The sequence below is a fragment of the Berghia stephanieae genome, chromosome 1, assembly GCF_034508935.2.
Source record: "Berghia stephanieae isolate SIO BIC M18660-M18661 chromosome 1, UCSD_Bste_1.3, whole genome shotgun sequence".
Taxonomy (NCBI): Eukaryota; Metazoa; Mollusca; class Gastropoda; order Nudibranchia; family Aeolidiidae; genus Berghia; species Berghia stephanieae.
Window position 1 is genome coordinate 1,176,609 of NC_088360.1, and position 14,154 is coordinate 1,190,762.

Sequence of the window (14,154 nt, forward strand, 5' to 3'; positions counted from 1 at the left end):
TGAGTAAAAAAGTTTCTTTAGTCCCGTAACTATTGTATAAGAAAGTTTTCTTAAAAGTCCCGGAAACCGGGTAGTTCGTTATCGGACTTTGGTGGAAACCTGACACTTTTGAGAATTGACTAAATAATAGAATGTCTTGGCTCATCCTGAGTTACGTTAATTTATTGTCTATGACCATGGGTTGGGTAGACGAAGTTTTATTATATAGAAGAGAGTTTTACCAATTTTAGTCAGTCCATCACGATAGCCTGAACAGAGCAGAGACATGCTAGGTCCTCTCTAAGACTCACACAAGTCATTCCATTTTGAAGAAATTCACTTGGCTTGGGAATTAATATTAACTTTGTATATTAACCGCCAGTGAAATTTCGTTATTTGACGGCTCTATTAATGGTGTGTTTCCATTAATTAATTGTGATTTTAATGATAGTTTATGCTATAAGTTTTATGAGATTTATGATGTAAGATCATCAGCAGTGAATTTCCATGTGTACTATTATTGTGTATTTCTTCAGAATACAAATATTAAGATATTTTAATATCGTGCTTGAAGTTTAAGGATAACAGATGTAAAGAGTGATTAAAGAATAAAAAGTTATCTATCTACACTTATTTAATCTCTGTCGTAAATAAATATTGAAATATTAATTTTGAGATAATTAAGAGTAATCGTCAATCTCTCTAGATTGAAATGATGTGCTAAGATAAGTCTCACTTATGAATAAGTATGGCACAGGATTAAGTGTGAATATAGGATTATTTTATTAATCATGTATCTCTTTCTATACAGAATAGAGTCGGTTAGCCCCGGCTATGAACCAGACGTGATACCAGTAACATTTGTTTATTATCTTGAAAAACATTTTGGTTCCCTATTTATCGGGAAAACAATTTATTAAAAAACATTTCCAACCTGGACTTAAAATAAAGTGAAATTAACAATTGAAAGAGCTTGTGACAGAAAAGTGAACTGTGAACATGTTTGGACTCCTATAGATATAATAATACCGAAAGACATCGATAATGTGGTCAAGAATATCATCTTCACCTTCATCATCATTCACCATTCATTGCATGTCTGCGTATTAAGTAAGGTAAGGGGCCCCAACTTGTAGATTATTATTTGCATCATCACCATCATGCATCACCATCATTTTTGATATTTTGATATTTGATATATGTTGTCACACTTATAATTTGAATGTTATTCTTTCTTCCCTTTTATTTTTCTTTAGATTTGTAATAAACAGTTATAAAATCATAATTCAATTGTCTTGCGATGTGCATTTAGTTTTATGTGTCGTGTGGAACCACCTTTAATGTCTCAAACCTGGGGTAAATAGCCACCGTACTCTGGCTTTGGGATCGTCACAGTGACTTCTTATATAGGAGGACGAGTCGCCGACGAAATTTTACGTTCTACGGGGCCGGCCTACGGGGCCGGACAACCATCGGGACAAATATATAGTCATATTATCTTGGTTGTATTTATCTATCAATTTTATTCAGTATGTCTCTATGATTATCTATTAGTCTATGTATTTATCTATCTATTATTATATTATATGTATCTATGTATCTATCTATTATTCTATCTATCTATCTATTATCTATCTATTATTATCTAATCTATGTTATTATCTATCTATCTATTATCTATCTATCTATCTATACTATCTATCTATTATCTATCTATCTATCTATCTATTACTATCTATCTATCTATCTATCTATCTATCTATCTATCTATCTATCTATCTATCTATCTATCTATCTATCTATCTATCTATCTATCTATCTATCTATCTATCTATCTATCTATCTACTATCTATCTATCTATCTACTCTATCTATCTACCTACCTATCCTACTACTATCTACTACTATCTACTATCCTATCCTACCTACCTACCTACCTACCTTCCCTACCTACCTACCTACCTACCTACCTACCTACCTACCTACCTACCTACCTACCTACCTACCTACCTACCTACCTACCTACCTACCTACCTACCTACCTACCTACCTACCTACCTACCTACCTACCTACCTACCTACCTACCTACCTACCTACCTACCTACCTACCTACCTACCTACCTACCTACCTACCTACCTACCTACCTACCTACCTACCTACCTACCTACCTACCTACCTACCTACCTCCTACCTACCTACCTACCTACCTACCTACCTACCTACCTACCTACCTACCTACCTACCTTACCTACCTACCTACCTACCTACCTACCCCTACCTACCTACCTACCTACCTACCTACCTACCTACCTACCTACCTACCTATCCTACTACTATCTATCTATCTATCTATCTATCTATCTATCTATCTATCTATCTATATCTATCTATCTATCTATCTATATCTATCTATCTATCTATCTATCTATCTATTTATTTCTCTATATTTTTTTCATTATTATTTTCTCTTTATCTCCAACTCCCACTTCTACACCTCCCTCTCCGCCTCTTCCTCCTTATTCTTCTTTTCATCCATCTTTAGATGTTACCGATTCCCGGAATTGATAAATGAGAGAGAGAGAGAGAGAGAGAGAGAGAGAGAGAGAGAGAGAGAGAGAGAGAAGGAAACACACACATACACATACACAGAGGGAGAGAGAGAGAGATAAGGAGAGAGATAAGGAAACACACAGAGATAGAGAGAGAGAGAGAGAGAGAGAAAGAGAGAGAGATAGAAAGAGAGCGCGAGAGATAGGGGTGGTTTTAGTCCCAGGGCCTGATCGTTGTTGGGACAGGTATATGGTACTACATCTCTCTCTCTCTCTCTCTCTCTCTCTCTCTCTCCCTCTCTCCGTGTCTCTCTCTCTCTGTCTTTGATAGTATTTCGTACGTGTATTCTCCGTCATATCAAATCAAATAATCCTCTCTCTCTCTCTCTCTCTCTCTCTCTCTCTCTCTCTCTCTCTCTCTCTCTCTCTCACTCACTCTCGACTTCCCTCCATGCTTTTCCCCGTCTATTTTTCTCACAATAAAATGGGAGAGACAGACACACACACACACACACACACACACACACACAGAGAGAGAGAGAGAGAGAGAGAGAGAGAGAGAGAGAGAGAGAGAGAGAGAGGAACCAACATAGACTGCGGACAGAGAGATAGGTAGAGAACAAAAACTAAGTCTGAAAAATGCCATTATTGACGTTCAGTTTCCAGACACCAGCTATTTAGTATATTGACCATTAATTACTCATGATAAGTCAATAAAAACCCAGTCATCCGCATATTCAAGTCAAGAGGAGATGCGAGGTTTGGGAGAAGAGGAGAGCAAGATAGACAAAGCCAATAAATAGTGCACGCTACATTTGATCCGTCATTGCCTAATTTATGATTGTCATTGCGTCAATTAGTGAATGTGAGTGTGTGTGTGTGTGTGTGTGTGTGTGTGTGTGTGAGAGAGAGAGAGAGAGAGAGAGAGAGAGAGAGAGAGAGAGAGAGAGAGAGAGGTTGGGGGGGGGGGGGGGGGGCAGTGGAAGGAGATTAATTTTTTAATTACCCAAACAAATCACAATGAATGTAGACCCCACCTCACTAGTTCAATTCGTATTGAGAATGTATGATGTTGCGTTGGGAAGAGAGGTGAAGGGGGGGGGGGGGGGGGGTTGGGGGTGTTATGTGGTGTGTGGGGGGGGGGGGGGGGGGGGGGGGGGGGGGGTTTTTCTGTTCAAAAGTGTGTGTTACAAGGTTCATGTACACAAAAGTTTCGGATTTTATTTGGTCAAGACTCACCATTTCTGTAGTTAGTGTAATCCGTGTGTTCCATCACAAATAATGAATTAATTTCACTTGAATCGTTCTATTTTCTATGACTCCCACTATGACTATGATTAGTTCTGACTCAGGAGGTTATAGTAATATTATTATTATGCTTTGGTTATGCGACATGTATTTCTATATATTTTTATTTGATCCTGTAATTTTAACTCACTTCAAGAACATGTAAATGTAACATGTTAGGAATCAAAGTCAAAACATATTGATGTGATAATGACTACCATAAGCACAGTTGCACATCGTGTAATCCACTGAAATCTATCAATTATAACAATTCCATTTAAAAATGAATGATACACAACCGCTTGCTTTGGAAGTTTACAAACTAAAGAGGCAAACATGCAGATTGTTTTATACTTAAACTTCTGTTCTCACAAACAGGGATGCCAGATGGCCAGAGTTCTTCGAAGCCAATTTAGACTGCAAAAGTGACCAAATAGAACCCCACGTGGCCAAACACTTCAATTACTTTGACCTCCTTAAAAGACATAGATTTTGATTTTTTTTTATGGACTAACCTAGGAAAAGACTTGTTTTAATTTTTTAAAAAGAAAATTTTAATTTATAATATATACGCGATTCTCTGTGTGTCAATTTTGATCATACATGTGGCCATCTGGCAGCACTACCCACACACCAACTATGACTTAACTTCTTGACACTTCTTCCTAGCAAAATAGCAGTATTCTAATAGTTGCCTTTCCTTTTCAAGCTGCAACTTGTGGATATGGGTGAAATTTGACCGTTTTTGTGTGGGAAAAATTATCTTCGTAGTAAATAGCAGTATCTTAACCGTATCCATTACTTTAAAGACAGCATAGTCGGGAGAACGGTCGTCTTACTGGTGAGCCGGTCAGTTAAGGAATTTCTTTGATGACGTAAAAGTGACATCACTTCCCCACCCGATGGGGAAACAGTTGGGGGAAAGACGAGAAAGGAATGCCTTTGATTGTCACCGACATCTGCATATCATTACAGCCTGACGACAGGGGTACTGTTATATAGAGAAAAAACGAAAGGCCCCGTAGAATGTATCGAGCTTTGGCTGTGAGCAGACCAGTACTATCAGTAGACAATGATATTATGCCGTTGTCGGTTTTTGTCGGGTTGAATCTTAAAGTTAACAGAGCCCTGTGTCAATGTTTTCCAATTAGCACCATACACGGGTGGTCCCCCCTATCACTGCCCCATTCAATTAGAGACCTTTAGAAACCCTGATATGTCTACTCTTTACCCTCTTAAAGCTTCTACAGAAATTCTCCGTGTGAAACTAGGCTAGTCTCAATGTCTTTTTCTGTACGTTATCAGTGGTGTCAAATCCTTCGGATAATCTTGTAAGGATCATTTAAAACTTGGAATTTAGTATCTAGTCTCTTTGGAGCATTCATCTTTGTGCAAAGATTTCACATTTTGATCTTAGACCAACCATTCTATCAGCCTGTGACAAAACACTTGTTTTTCCCCTATGTTGGCCAACAACGTTTTTTCTTGAAGAATCGATCGATTAAAATAAAATGACCCTTGAATTGTGAAAAAAACATTTTATCTGATCTAATTTAGTCCAAAATATCTGGGTCCAGTAAAGGCAGTTGCTGAGATCGAGGCAAGATGCCCGAATCCAGGAGATTTGATTCACCGTAATCAGAATGCGATTTATTTACATCAGGACAGTAGTAATATGCTATGTCATTGATGATGATGATGATGATGAGGATGATAATGATCACCAGCATCATCATCATTATCATCATAGTGTTGTTTTGTTGATGGTGATGTCATTGTTGTTGTTATTTTTATTTTAATCAGTGTAAACCGGGGATGCGTCAATTTGGCGTTTTAGTTGAGTTTAAGTTTTTGTGCATTTTCTTGTTTCATATTTAACTTCTTTTTACCTATTTTGTTCAAGTCGAAATTGTCTAAAGATGGCCCCAAATATTACGAGGTTGTTCTTAAAGGTTGTGTTCGAAATGTTTCGACATAAAATAAATATTAAGTTACACTATAAGTAATTTGAATATTTTTTCAGAAGAGATCGAGCTTTCATCAGTTGTCCCCGGGTAAAAAGGTTTAAAGACAAACAGAACAAACAAAATATGAGAAACTGGCATCAAGTGAATAAATAGCTTCTCAATGTTGCAAAAAAATATGGACATAATTGATGCTTTATCCATTTGTTTTCGATGCTTTGAGGAGATGATTTTTTTTGATTATTCAACACCAGAAACTGATGAAAACTTAACGAACTCTTTCCTTAAGTTTCAGACAGATGAGTTGATTCTGATTTTTTGGGGTTTTTTGTTTATTTCTGCCAAAACGTGTTACAAAATCGACCTTTTATCACAGCCTCATGATATACTTGGTTCCGAGCCTTCCCTCATACCCGAATCGTTGTCAATGTTGCCAGGTCAAACTCATTGGTATTCCATCACTTAAATTATGACGTCATGTCAATAAAATGTCAAAGGCCATGACCTCCTCGCATCAATAAATACAAATAAAAATAATATTATTTGTTAAAGCGCCTTAGAGCTTCTCTAATCCATATTATTATGAATGATGCTGAATAGAATAGTGGTTCAATAATACGTTGTCGAGCTCTGGCAAAACATCATTTTGTTCCATTTTAGATTGAAACGTTTATACTTCATAAATCGATAGAAAAAAAAGAGCTTTATATAGAGCAATATCCACTAAATGTGCTCAAAGCGCTTTACAAGGGGTCCCTGATCAACTGCAACATTTAACATGTAGTCCTTTGAATGTCAAAACACGTTGAATGATTTTTTATATTATTATGTAGTTACATATTATGAGCTGTCTTTGTTGAAGTGGAGCGTCCTTTGTTGAGCTGAGACCTAAGAGAAGTGACCAAAATCTAAAACCCTGATTCTTCTAATTAAGTCTAAGATTCAAGACATTCCGACAATTTGGAGGTCGTATCCTATGATCGATCCGAAGTAAAAATGTTCTGGTCAATATGTAAAAAAATTGTTTTGTCTGTGTGCGCCGCTATGGCCAAAATGCCGTGGGAATGATCTGTTATTGAGCACCAGCAACCTTCACGCGCCCTCCCACGTGCAATATTGTGGATTATTAATTGACTAAAAAGAAAAAAAAACCAAATAAATAAAAGAGAACTCTTTTGGCCCCCAGCTCACACCAAGGCCATTCATTCACGCCTGAGTGAGTAATTATGAGCGGCTTGTTTCACGCACGTGTTTATTGTTCATGTGTGTCTTTGAAAGGATGTGACTTTTACCCAACTTTTGCCATTTATACAAGGGAGATCATTGATGTCAATTATTAATTAATTTATATTTGAGAGCTTCGTATTATGGATGGATTGTGGCAGTGAGGGATTTTGAAGGATAGAGAGTGTTGGTTTGACTCACCACGGTTTGTCTGTGATAAAATTTTAATATTACTGTCGAATGTTGTTATTGGAGTCCAATGATATAAATACTATGGACAGCTATAGACACGGACAGTTTATTGCCATTGAATAAAAATCATTGCTTGGTCGCCCCCCCCCCCCTCCCCACCCCTCTAAAAAAAGGGAAATTTGAAATAACTAATGACAATTTAAACCTTTGTTTTAGGAGCAAAAGACACATAGAAGAGCAATATACATTATCCACAAGCAAGTACTGTATTGTAGTGTCTGTATTTATACTCTAGATAGTGTTGATGACCTTTTGAAGTGATTCCAACTCGACCCACTGCCCCATCCATTCATTGTCCAACTGACGGCTCTTTCATCAACTTGTCGCCTCATTGTCCCAAGGAGGTCTTGATGAAAAAGAGTCGCTGACCTCTTCATACCACCACGAACTGCCTGTCTGTGGTAATAGCTGAAAACAAGAATCATTAAAAAACAAAACAAAAACAAACAAAATAAAGATACCAAACCAAAAAAAAAAAAAAAAGAGAAAAGAAACAAGGCAAAAACAAAACAAAACAAACAAACAAACAAACACAAAACAAAACAGAAACAAATAAATGAAAAAGAAATAAAAGACACACAAAAAAAATAAAAAAATAAAAAAATAAAAAAACAAAAACAACAACAACACGGAAATATGATGAATCACTCAATTTTACGGCTTTCTGTCACCAAACTTAAAAAAAAAAAACACTTATTGAATTAAAAGAAATGTCTACTTATTTATGCAATTGAAGTAAAAATTTCGTTTTGTTTTGTTTTCAATGAATTTTTCATCGTAGTAGGCAGCAGGTTTGCATTAGTGGGTTTTTTTTTCGACCTCCCTGAACCCGATGTTGTTGGTATGGCTTGTCCGTGTCATGGTCCAGTAATAATACAATGAATGGCAGTCTACGGCCTAGGTAAGAAATATACCAGGCATCAGTCAGTCACACCATTCTGCCTTACCATATCTCATCTCATGTAGTTCCATATCTGAAGCAGACGTCGGAGGTCATCTTCCGCCAAGCTGATCTATCTCTTGCCAATTCTATTAAAGCAGCGCCACCTTTCTCAGCTTCATCTGTCCAAGTTCTTATCCCTTTCAAATACGTTATTCTTTGTCTTCCTCTTATTCTTTTTCCATTCATCTTTCCAGTCAAGGCGAGTATTTCCAAACCAGGGTGGCGGATAATGTGTCCTAAAAATTCCATTTGGCGTTTGATGATTTTTGTTATCAGTGATCTTTTTCTGTTTGCCATTTCTAAAATTTCTTCATTTCTTTTCCTTTCCATCCATGACACCCTCATCATTCTTCTGTAAAACCACATTTCCACTGCCTCCAGTCTTTTAACCATGGTCTTGTTTTATGGTCCAGCTCTCACAACCATATAGCAGCACAGACAGTACATAGCAATCCAGACTTTGATTTTTGTTTTCATGCTAATATTCCTGTTTTTCATAATTGTATGCAGCTGGTTGAATGCATTCTTCGCCATACCTATTCTTTTCTTTATTTCACAATCTGATTTTCCATTGGATGTTACATTGAAGCCTAAATATTTGAAACATTCAACTTGTTGTATTGTTTGTCCTCTGCTTGTTATTACACAGGCTGGGGGTTATTATTTTTAGATACCGTCATACATTCTGTTTTAGATATATTCAGTTCCAGTCCCATATTTTCACTACTCCTGACGACAACATCCAGTAATTCTTGTAGTTCATGTTCAGATTCTGCCAGTAGAACCGTATCATCTGCATACCTCAGATTTGTTACATTCTTTCCTCCAATACACACCCCCTTCTTATGTTCGATATCTCTTAATATCATTTCACTATAGAGGTTGAATAAATCTGGAGACAAAACACACCCCTGCCTAACTCCTCTTCTAATAGGTGTAAAACTGCTTAGTTCATTGTCAACACGCATTGCTGCTTCTTGTTCCCAGTACAAATTCCGTAATATTCTTAAATCTTTACCATCAATGTCCAAGGATGATAGAATTTTGAATAGTTTTTCGTGTTGTACTTTATCAAAGGCTTTTGAATAGTCGATGAAACACATATACAGATCTTTATTTACTTCAATACATCTTTCCATCAGCATTGATAATGTGAATATTCCATTTCTGGTACCCTTGTCCTCAACAAAACCAAATTGCATCTCCCCAATTTCAGGTCGTATTTTATTTCTTATTCTTAGTAAAATTATCTTCAAAAGAATTTTTGTGAGGTGGCTCATTAGGCTAATAGTTCTGTGTTGTTCACAATCAACTGCCCCTGGCTTTTTTGGTAGTGCTATAAAAATGGATCGTTTCATATCAGTTGGCATTTTTCCTGTGTCATACACTTGATTTAAAAGGTTTGTGATGAATTCAATCCCCCATTCACCCAGGCCAGTCAAGGCTTCAATTGTTATGGCATCAGGTCCTGCAGCTTTTCCATTTTTCATGCTTTTCATGACGTTCCTAACTTCATCTTTCATTATAGAAGGCCCTTCCAGTTCTTTTATCATAGGCATTTCTCCTCGATTATCAAAAAAAAGTTCTTCAATATATTCTGACCATCTGTTTAGAATGCAGTCTTTGTCCATGATGGTGTTTCCACGCTTGTCTTTGATGCATCCACTTTTAGCACCTGATTTAGTTTTGTTTGTCACTTCTTTGATTTTCTGATGGAAGAATTTGCCATTTTTTTCTTTGCAGGACATTATATAGTGACATTGTTCATTTATCCAGTCTTCTTTAGCTTCGTTGCATTTTCTTTTTATCTGCCTGTTCAGAGTCTTGTATTTTTCTTCCTGATTTTTGGCCTTTCTTCTCTCATTCATTAATTCTAATATCTCTGGAGTAATCATACCTTACCATAACAAAACTCATTTTATGCATTTTGGCCAGGTATTTTTAAACCTCAAAATTTAGAAAATTTAAGATTACCCTCAAGTTGTCAAAAATAATTTTAGCGATGTTTCCTTTGAAGTCTCATTTTCAGATTTTTTGACAAGTTCAGTGAATCTTAATTCAGCAATATTTATTTAATGTGAAATAAATGATGTCCAAAATGCAATCCAAGTGTTTTGAGAGTGTGCAGCAGTTGCATTCTATTCCCGTGTTAAATCAACCACCTCTGTATGGTGACATATTATTTGCCCATCGTCCATTCATTCATCATTCATTTCATTCATTTATTCCTTCATTCACAAATCCAATTCATCCATTTATTCATTCATAATACTACTATCTATGTCCTTTTTGTATTCATCTGATATCCGTGATGTAAACACTACGATATTGACGAGTATTCTTGTACAAGGACCTGTTCCTTTCCCTATTGTTCTTTTCCTTTCTCTCTCTCTCTCCCCCCCCCCCCCACCCCCCATCCCTCTTTTTTCTCTCTTAAATTTTATCTTTGGCCATTCATTCATTCTTAATTCGTTTATTACCGTCTTGTTAAAATGCAAGTGATTTTCAGCATGGTCATTGATCGAATTGCGGTATACAACGTTCGTATAACTTTACATATTGCTCCACTCGACTCAATAAAAGACAAGACGAATCATATAAGAGACATGATACAAACATATTAAAAGATTTTACCTATTTATAAGGCTCGTTACTCTAGTGTTATCCTAAAGGGCCAGATGTCCTGGAGCTTTCAATAACAAGTGTCCAATCATAAACATCCATTCATCCATTGCTTTCTAAATAGTATTATTATGATAGTATATATTTATGATTCAGTTGTTTTCTAGAAGACTCTCTCTCTCTCTCTCTCTCTCTCTCTTCTTTTCTGATTTGTTTTGCCGCCTCACTTACTTTTTATTTGGGAGTGTTTATACGAGTGTATGTATACAATAACACTATCTTGTCACAGTCTATTATCACAAGAACACGGCCATATAGGACATTGACATTCTCTACCAGTGTTTTTTTTTTCTCAATGCTCAACGTCTTCAATACACTCACTGCCTTACATTGAAAAAAAATATATGAAAAAAAAAAAGCTTTTTTTTATTTTTATATTTCTTGTCAGATTAAAAAAAAAACAAACAAACAAAAAAAAAACAAAAAACTTTTGATATCGATCAATTATGATCAATTATGACGGTTCACAATTTGTCAACAATACTTAAACCCAAGACTCCATTTAACAACAGTAATGCTTCGAGTCCATTTTACAATTATTGTTCTGCCTTGGAAAAGCGTGGTACATCTAGTACATCCGAGTCTCTAGGTGCTAGAATGTATATTTTTATTTTAACTTCAGGCTTCGGGAGGGTCGGGGGGGGGGGGGGGGGGGGGGGGGGGGGGGGGGGGGGGAGCATCCAAATTCATCGGGGACCCCGATAGCAAAAGGAAAATCAACGGCTCGGACCACCACGGACTGTATTCTCTATGCGGACCACCGAATACGAATCGTGTTAGTTTCCAAGTCGTAACATCAAGTGGCGCGCAAAAGGAAACTTTAATTTTTCGAAATGTTTATTTAGCAGCTAAGGGTTCTTAAAATACCGTAAAATCCTTTCATTTTCATTGCTCGTTCGTTGTTCTATCTAATCGACGGTGTTTTGACTCCAACCTTCGCGTCAAGTGTCAAGCAATGACGGATAGCCAGTCAGACGGTTTTCCCAGCTTTCTTGTGTACTCATGGCTGGCAATTTGTCAGCCTTCAGCATCACAGCCAGCGTTGGGCATAGGAGACGGTACTGTACTGCCGTTGACTGATAAAACCTTTTTCATCTCTCTTCAATTTGGCCTGAAAATTTTATTTCAATTATTGATCAGGAAAAGCCCCCCCCCCCCCCCCCCCCCCCCCCCCAACTTGTCATAAAAGTCTCAAAGCTCTTCTTTGAAGTCTTTGAAATTTCGGGTTTAAGATTTTTTGACAAGCTCATTGTCATCTTAATACATTCATATTCTTATATTGAGTAAACTTTTTCTGACTTAAATGTTAAAATATGTGCTTTGTGATTGCACGGAATTGTATTAGACTGCTTTTACAACTACGGTGACAATTCCTAGACCAGTGACTCAGGTTCCCAATGTTATCACCTCTTGTCACCGTGTCCGACGCCTGGAGACGTTGCAGCAAGGCCCTCTCATGGGTGAGAAGAACACGGAGTAATCGCCACTGGTCATCAATTTCCTATACGACTTTATTGAAGTGATAAACATAACTTGACGCCACTCCGGACAATAGAGGTGACATTTAATAATGATATCATCACGAGGACATTATATTGTAGGAACCCGAATGCCAAGAGTGTGATATTATTATTATCAGCGATAGGCCGGCTGCCTGCCATGGTTTAATAAATCTATATAAAATGACCGCGTTATCGGCTTGTTCGGAAGTTGTTGTTCAACTAACACTGAAAACTACGTAACCGCCTCTTGCTCTTGGCAGACCCCGTTGATCTTTTTTCATAACCTACGTGTAAATTAATAGTGTTTCGTCTGTCGGGTAGATAGTGTGAGTATTTTACATAATCGCATACCTTCAATAGACCTTTTTAGTCTCAATTTCAGCTCACAACATTTTGGGAGTAGATCACATCAAGATCAAGAAAATTCATTTGTTTCCATGGCAGATACGTTTGATTGTCTCTTGACAACTAGATGGTGGTATAAATTGATACTATATTTTTCAAAGAAAAAGAAATGGTTTGCTGACTTTAGAGCTAATTTAATGGCAAACCCGATGCACCCAAGGAATGATGTCAATGCAGAGCGCTGATCTCTCTTTGTTTACAAAATATGGGATACTGTCTGTGATTACAGTCGCGTATGTGTAGGAGACATGGCAAGTTGGTAAAGACAAATAGAAGTAAAATAGTTTTCCCCAGATACAGAAGTCGCCTGGTACCTCTTTTACCCTGTTATAGATGGGTTTTAAGTTTCCTGGCAACTCGACAGATAGTAATAAAGTTTTAAGTTTAAAGAAATAGGTAGTGGTAGTTGTTGTGGTGGCACGTTATATAGAGACAGATCAGGTTCATGTGATAAGTGTTGTTAAATCAGAAATACTTTAAACTAAATCAATAAGATAGCCTCACACAATAACACGGTGACACATAATTAGACAAAAGTATAAAAGTAAATTTTAAATTAATTAAAGTTAGGCTGTAGGTAAGTTAATTTTTCACCCTCTCTCGTTCTGTTGCTCAAATTAAGGTTAATTATTCTTAACCTATTTGTCGAGGTCGTCCGTGAGTCAATCAGCCAATCAGCTTGCCGACGGCTGGTTATGGCCACCCATTTGTCTGGTTATGGCGAGTTGGATGACTTTTACTTGCTCAGTTCCTGATGGTTTCCTGGTCGTTCTTTGATTGTGCCAAAGCATCCATTTGTCTGGTTATGGCGGGTTGGATGACTTTTACTTGCTCAGTTCCTGATGGTTTCCTGGTCGTTCTTTGATTGTGCCAAGGCATCCATTTGTCTGGTTATGGCGGGTTGGATGACTTTTACTTGCTCAGTTCCTGATGGTTTCCTGGTCGTTCTTTGATTGTGCCAAAGCATCCATTTGTCTGGTTATGGCGGGTTGGATGACTTTTACTTGCTCAGTTCCTGATGGTTTCCTGGTCGTTCTTTGATTGTGCCAAAGCATCCATTCGTCTGGTTATGGCGGGTTGGATGACTTTTACTTGCTCAGTTCCTGATGGTTTCCTGGTCGTTCTTTGATTGTGCCAAAGCATCATTTGTTTAGTGAGTAACCTGATCCTGGATTAATGGGTAACCAGAACATAGTAGGAGCAAAACTTTGACTGTTTGAAAAATTCTGGTGTTCTTTTTCGAGCAGTGATATTGAAAGGATATCAATTAACGAATCCTTGACAACACTACTGATCTCATTTTAATAATATATTTATAAAAATGATAATAGTATTAATATTAATAATAGCCATAACGGGTTACAA

At 37.1% G+C, this 14,154-nt stretch overlaps 1 protein-coding gene across 1 annotated transcript in view; it reads right to left on the bottom strand.

Annotated features, from left to right (window-relative positions):
• LOC144965990 (uncharacterized) overlaps positions 1–3,867 on the bottom strand; it is a 56,894-nt gene extending 53,027 nt beyond the window's left edge. The window contains exon 1 of the mRNA XM_078901959.1: positions 3,770–3,867. Within this exon, the coding sequence (XP_078758085.1) occupies positions 3,770–3,803 (34 nt within the window). The 5' untranslated portion in view covers positions 3,804–3,867. The remainder of the gene's footprint in view (positions 1–3,769) is intronic.
• Positions 3,868–14,154: the final 10,287 nt, after the last annotated feature.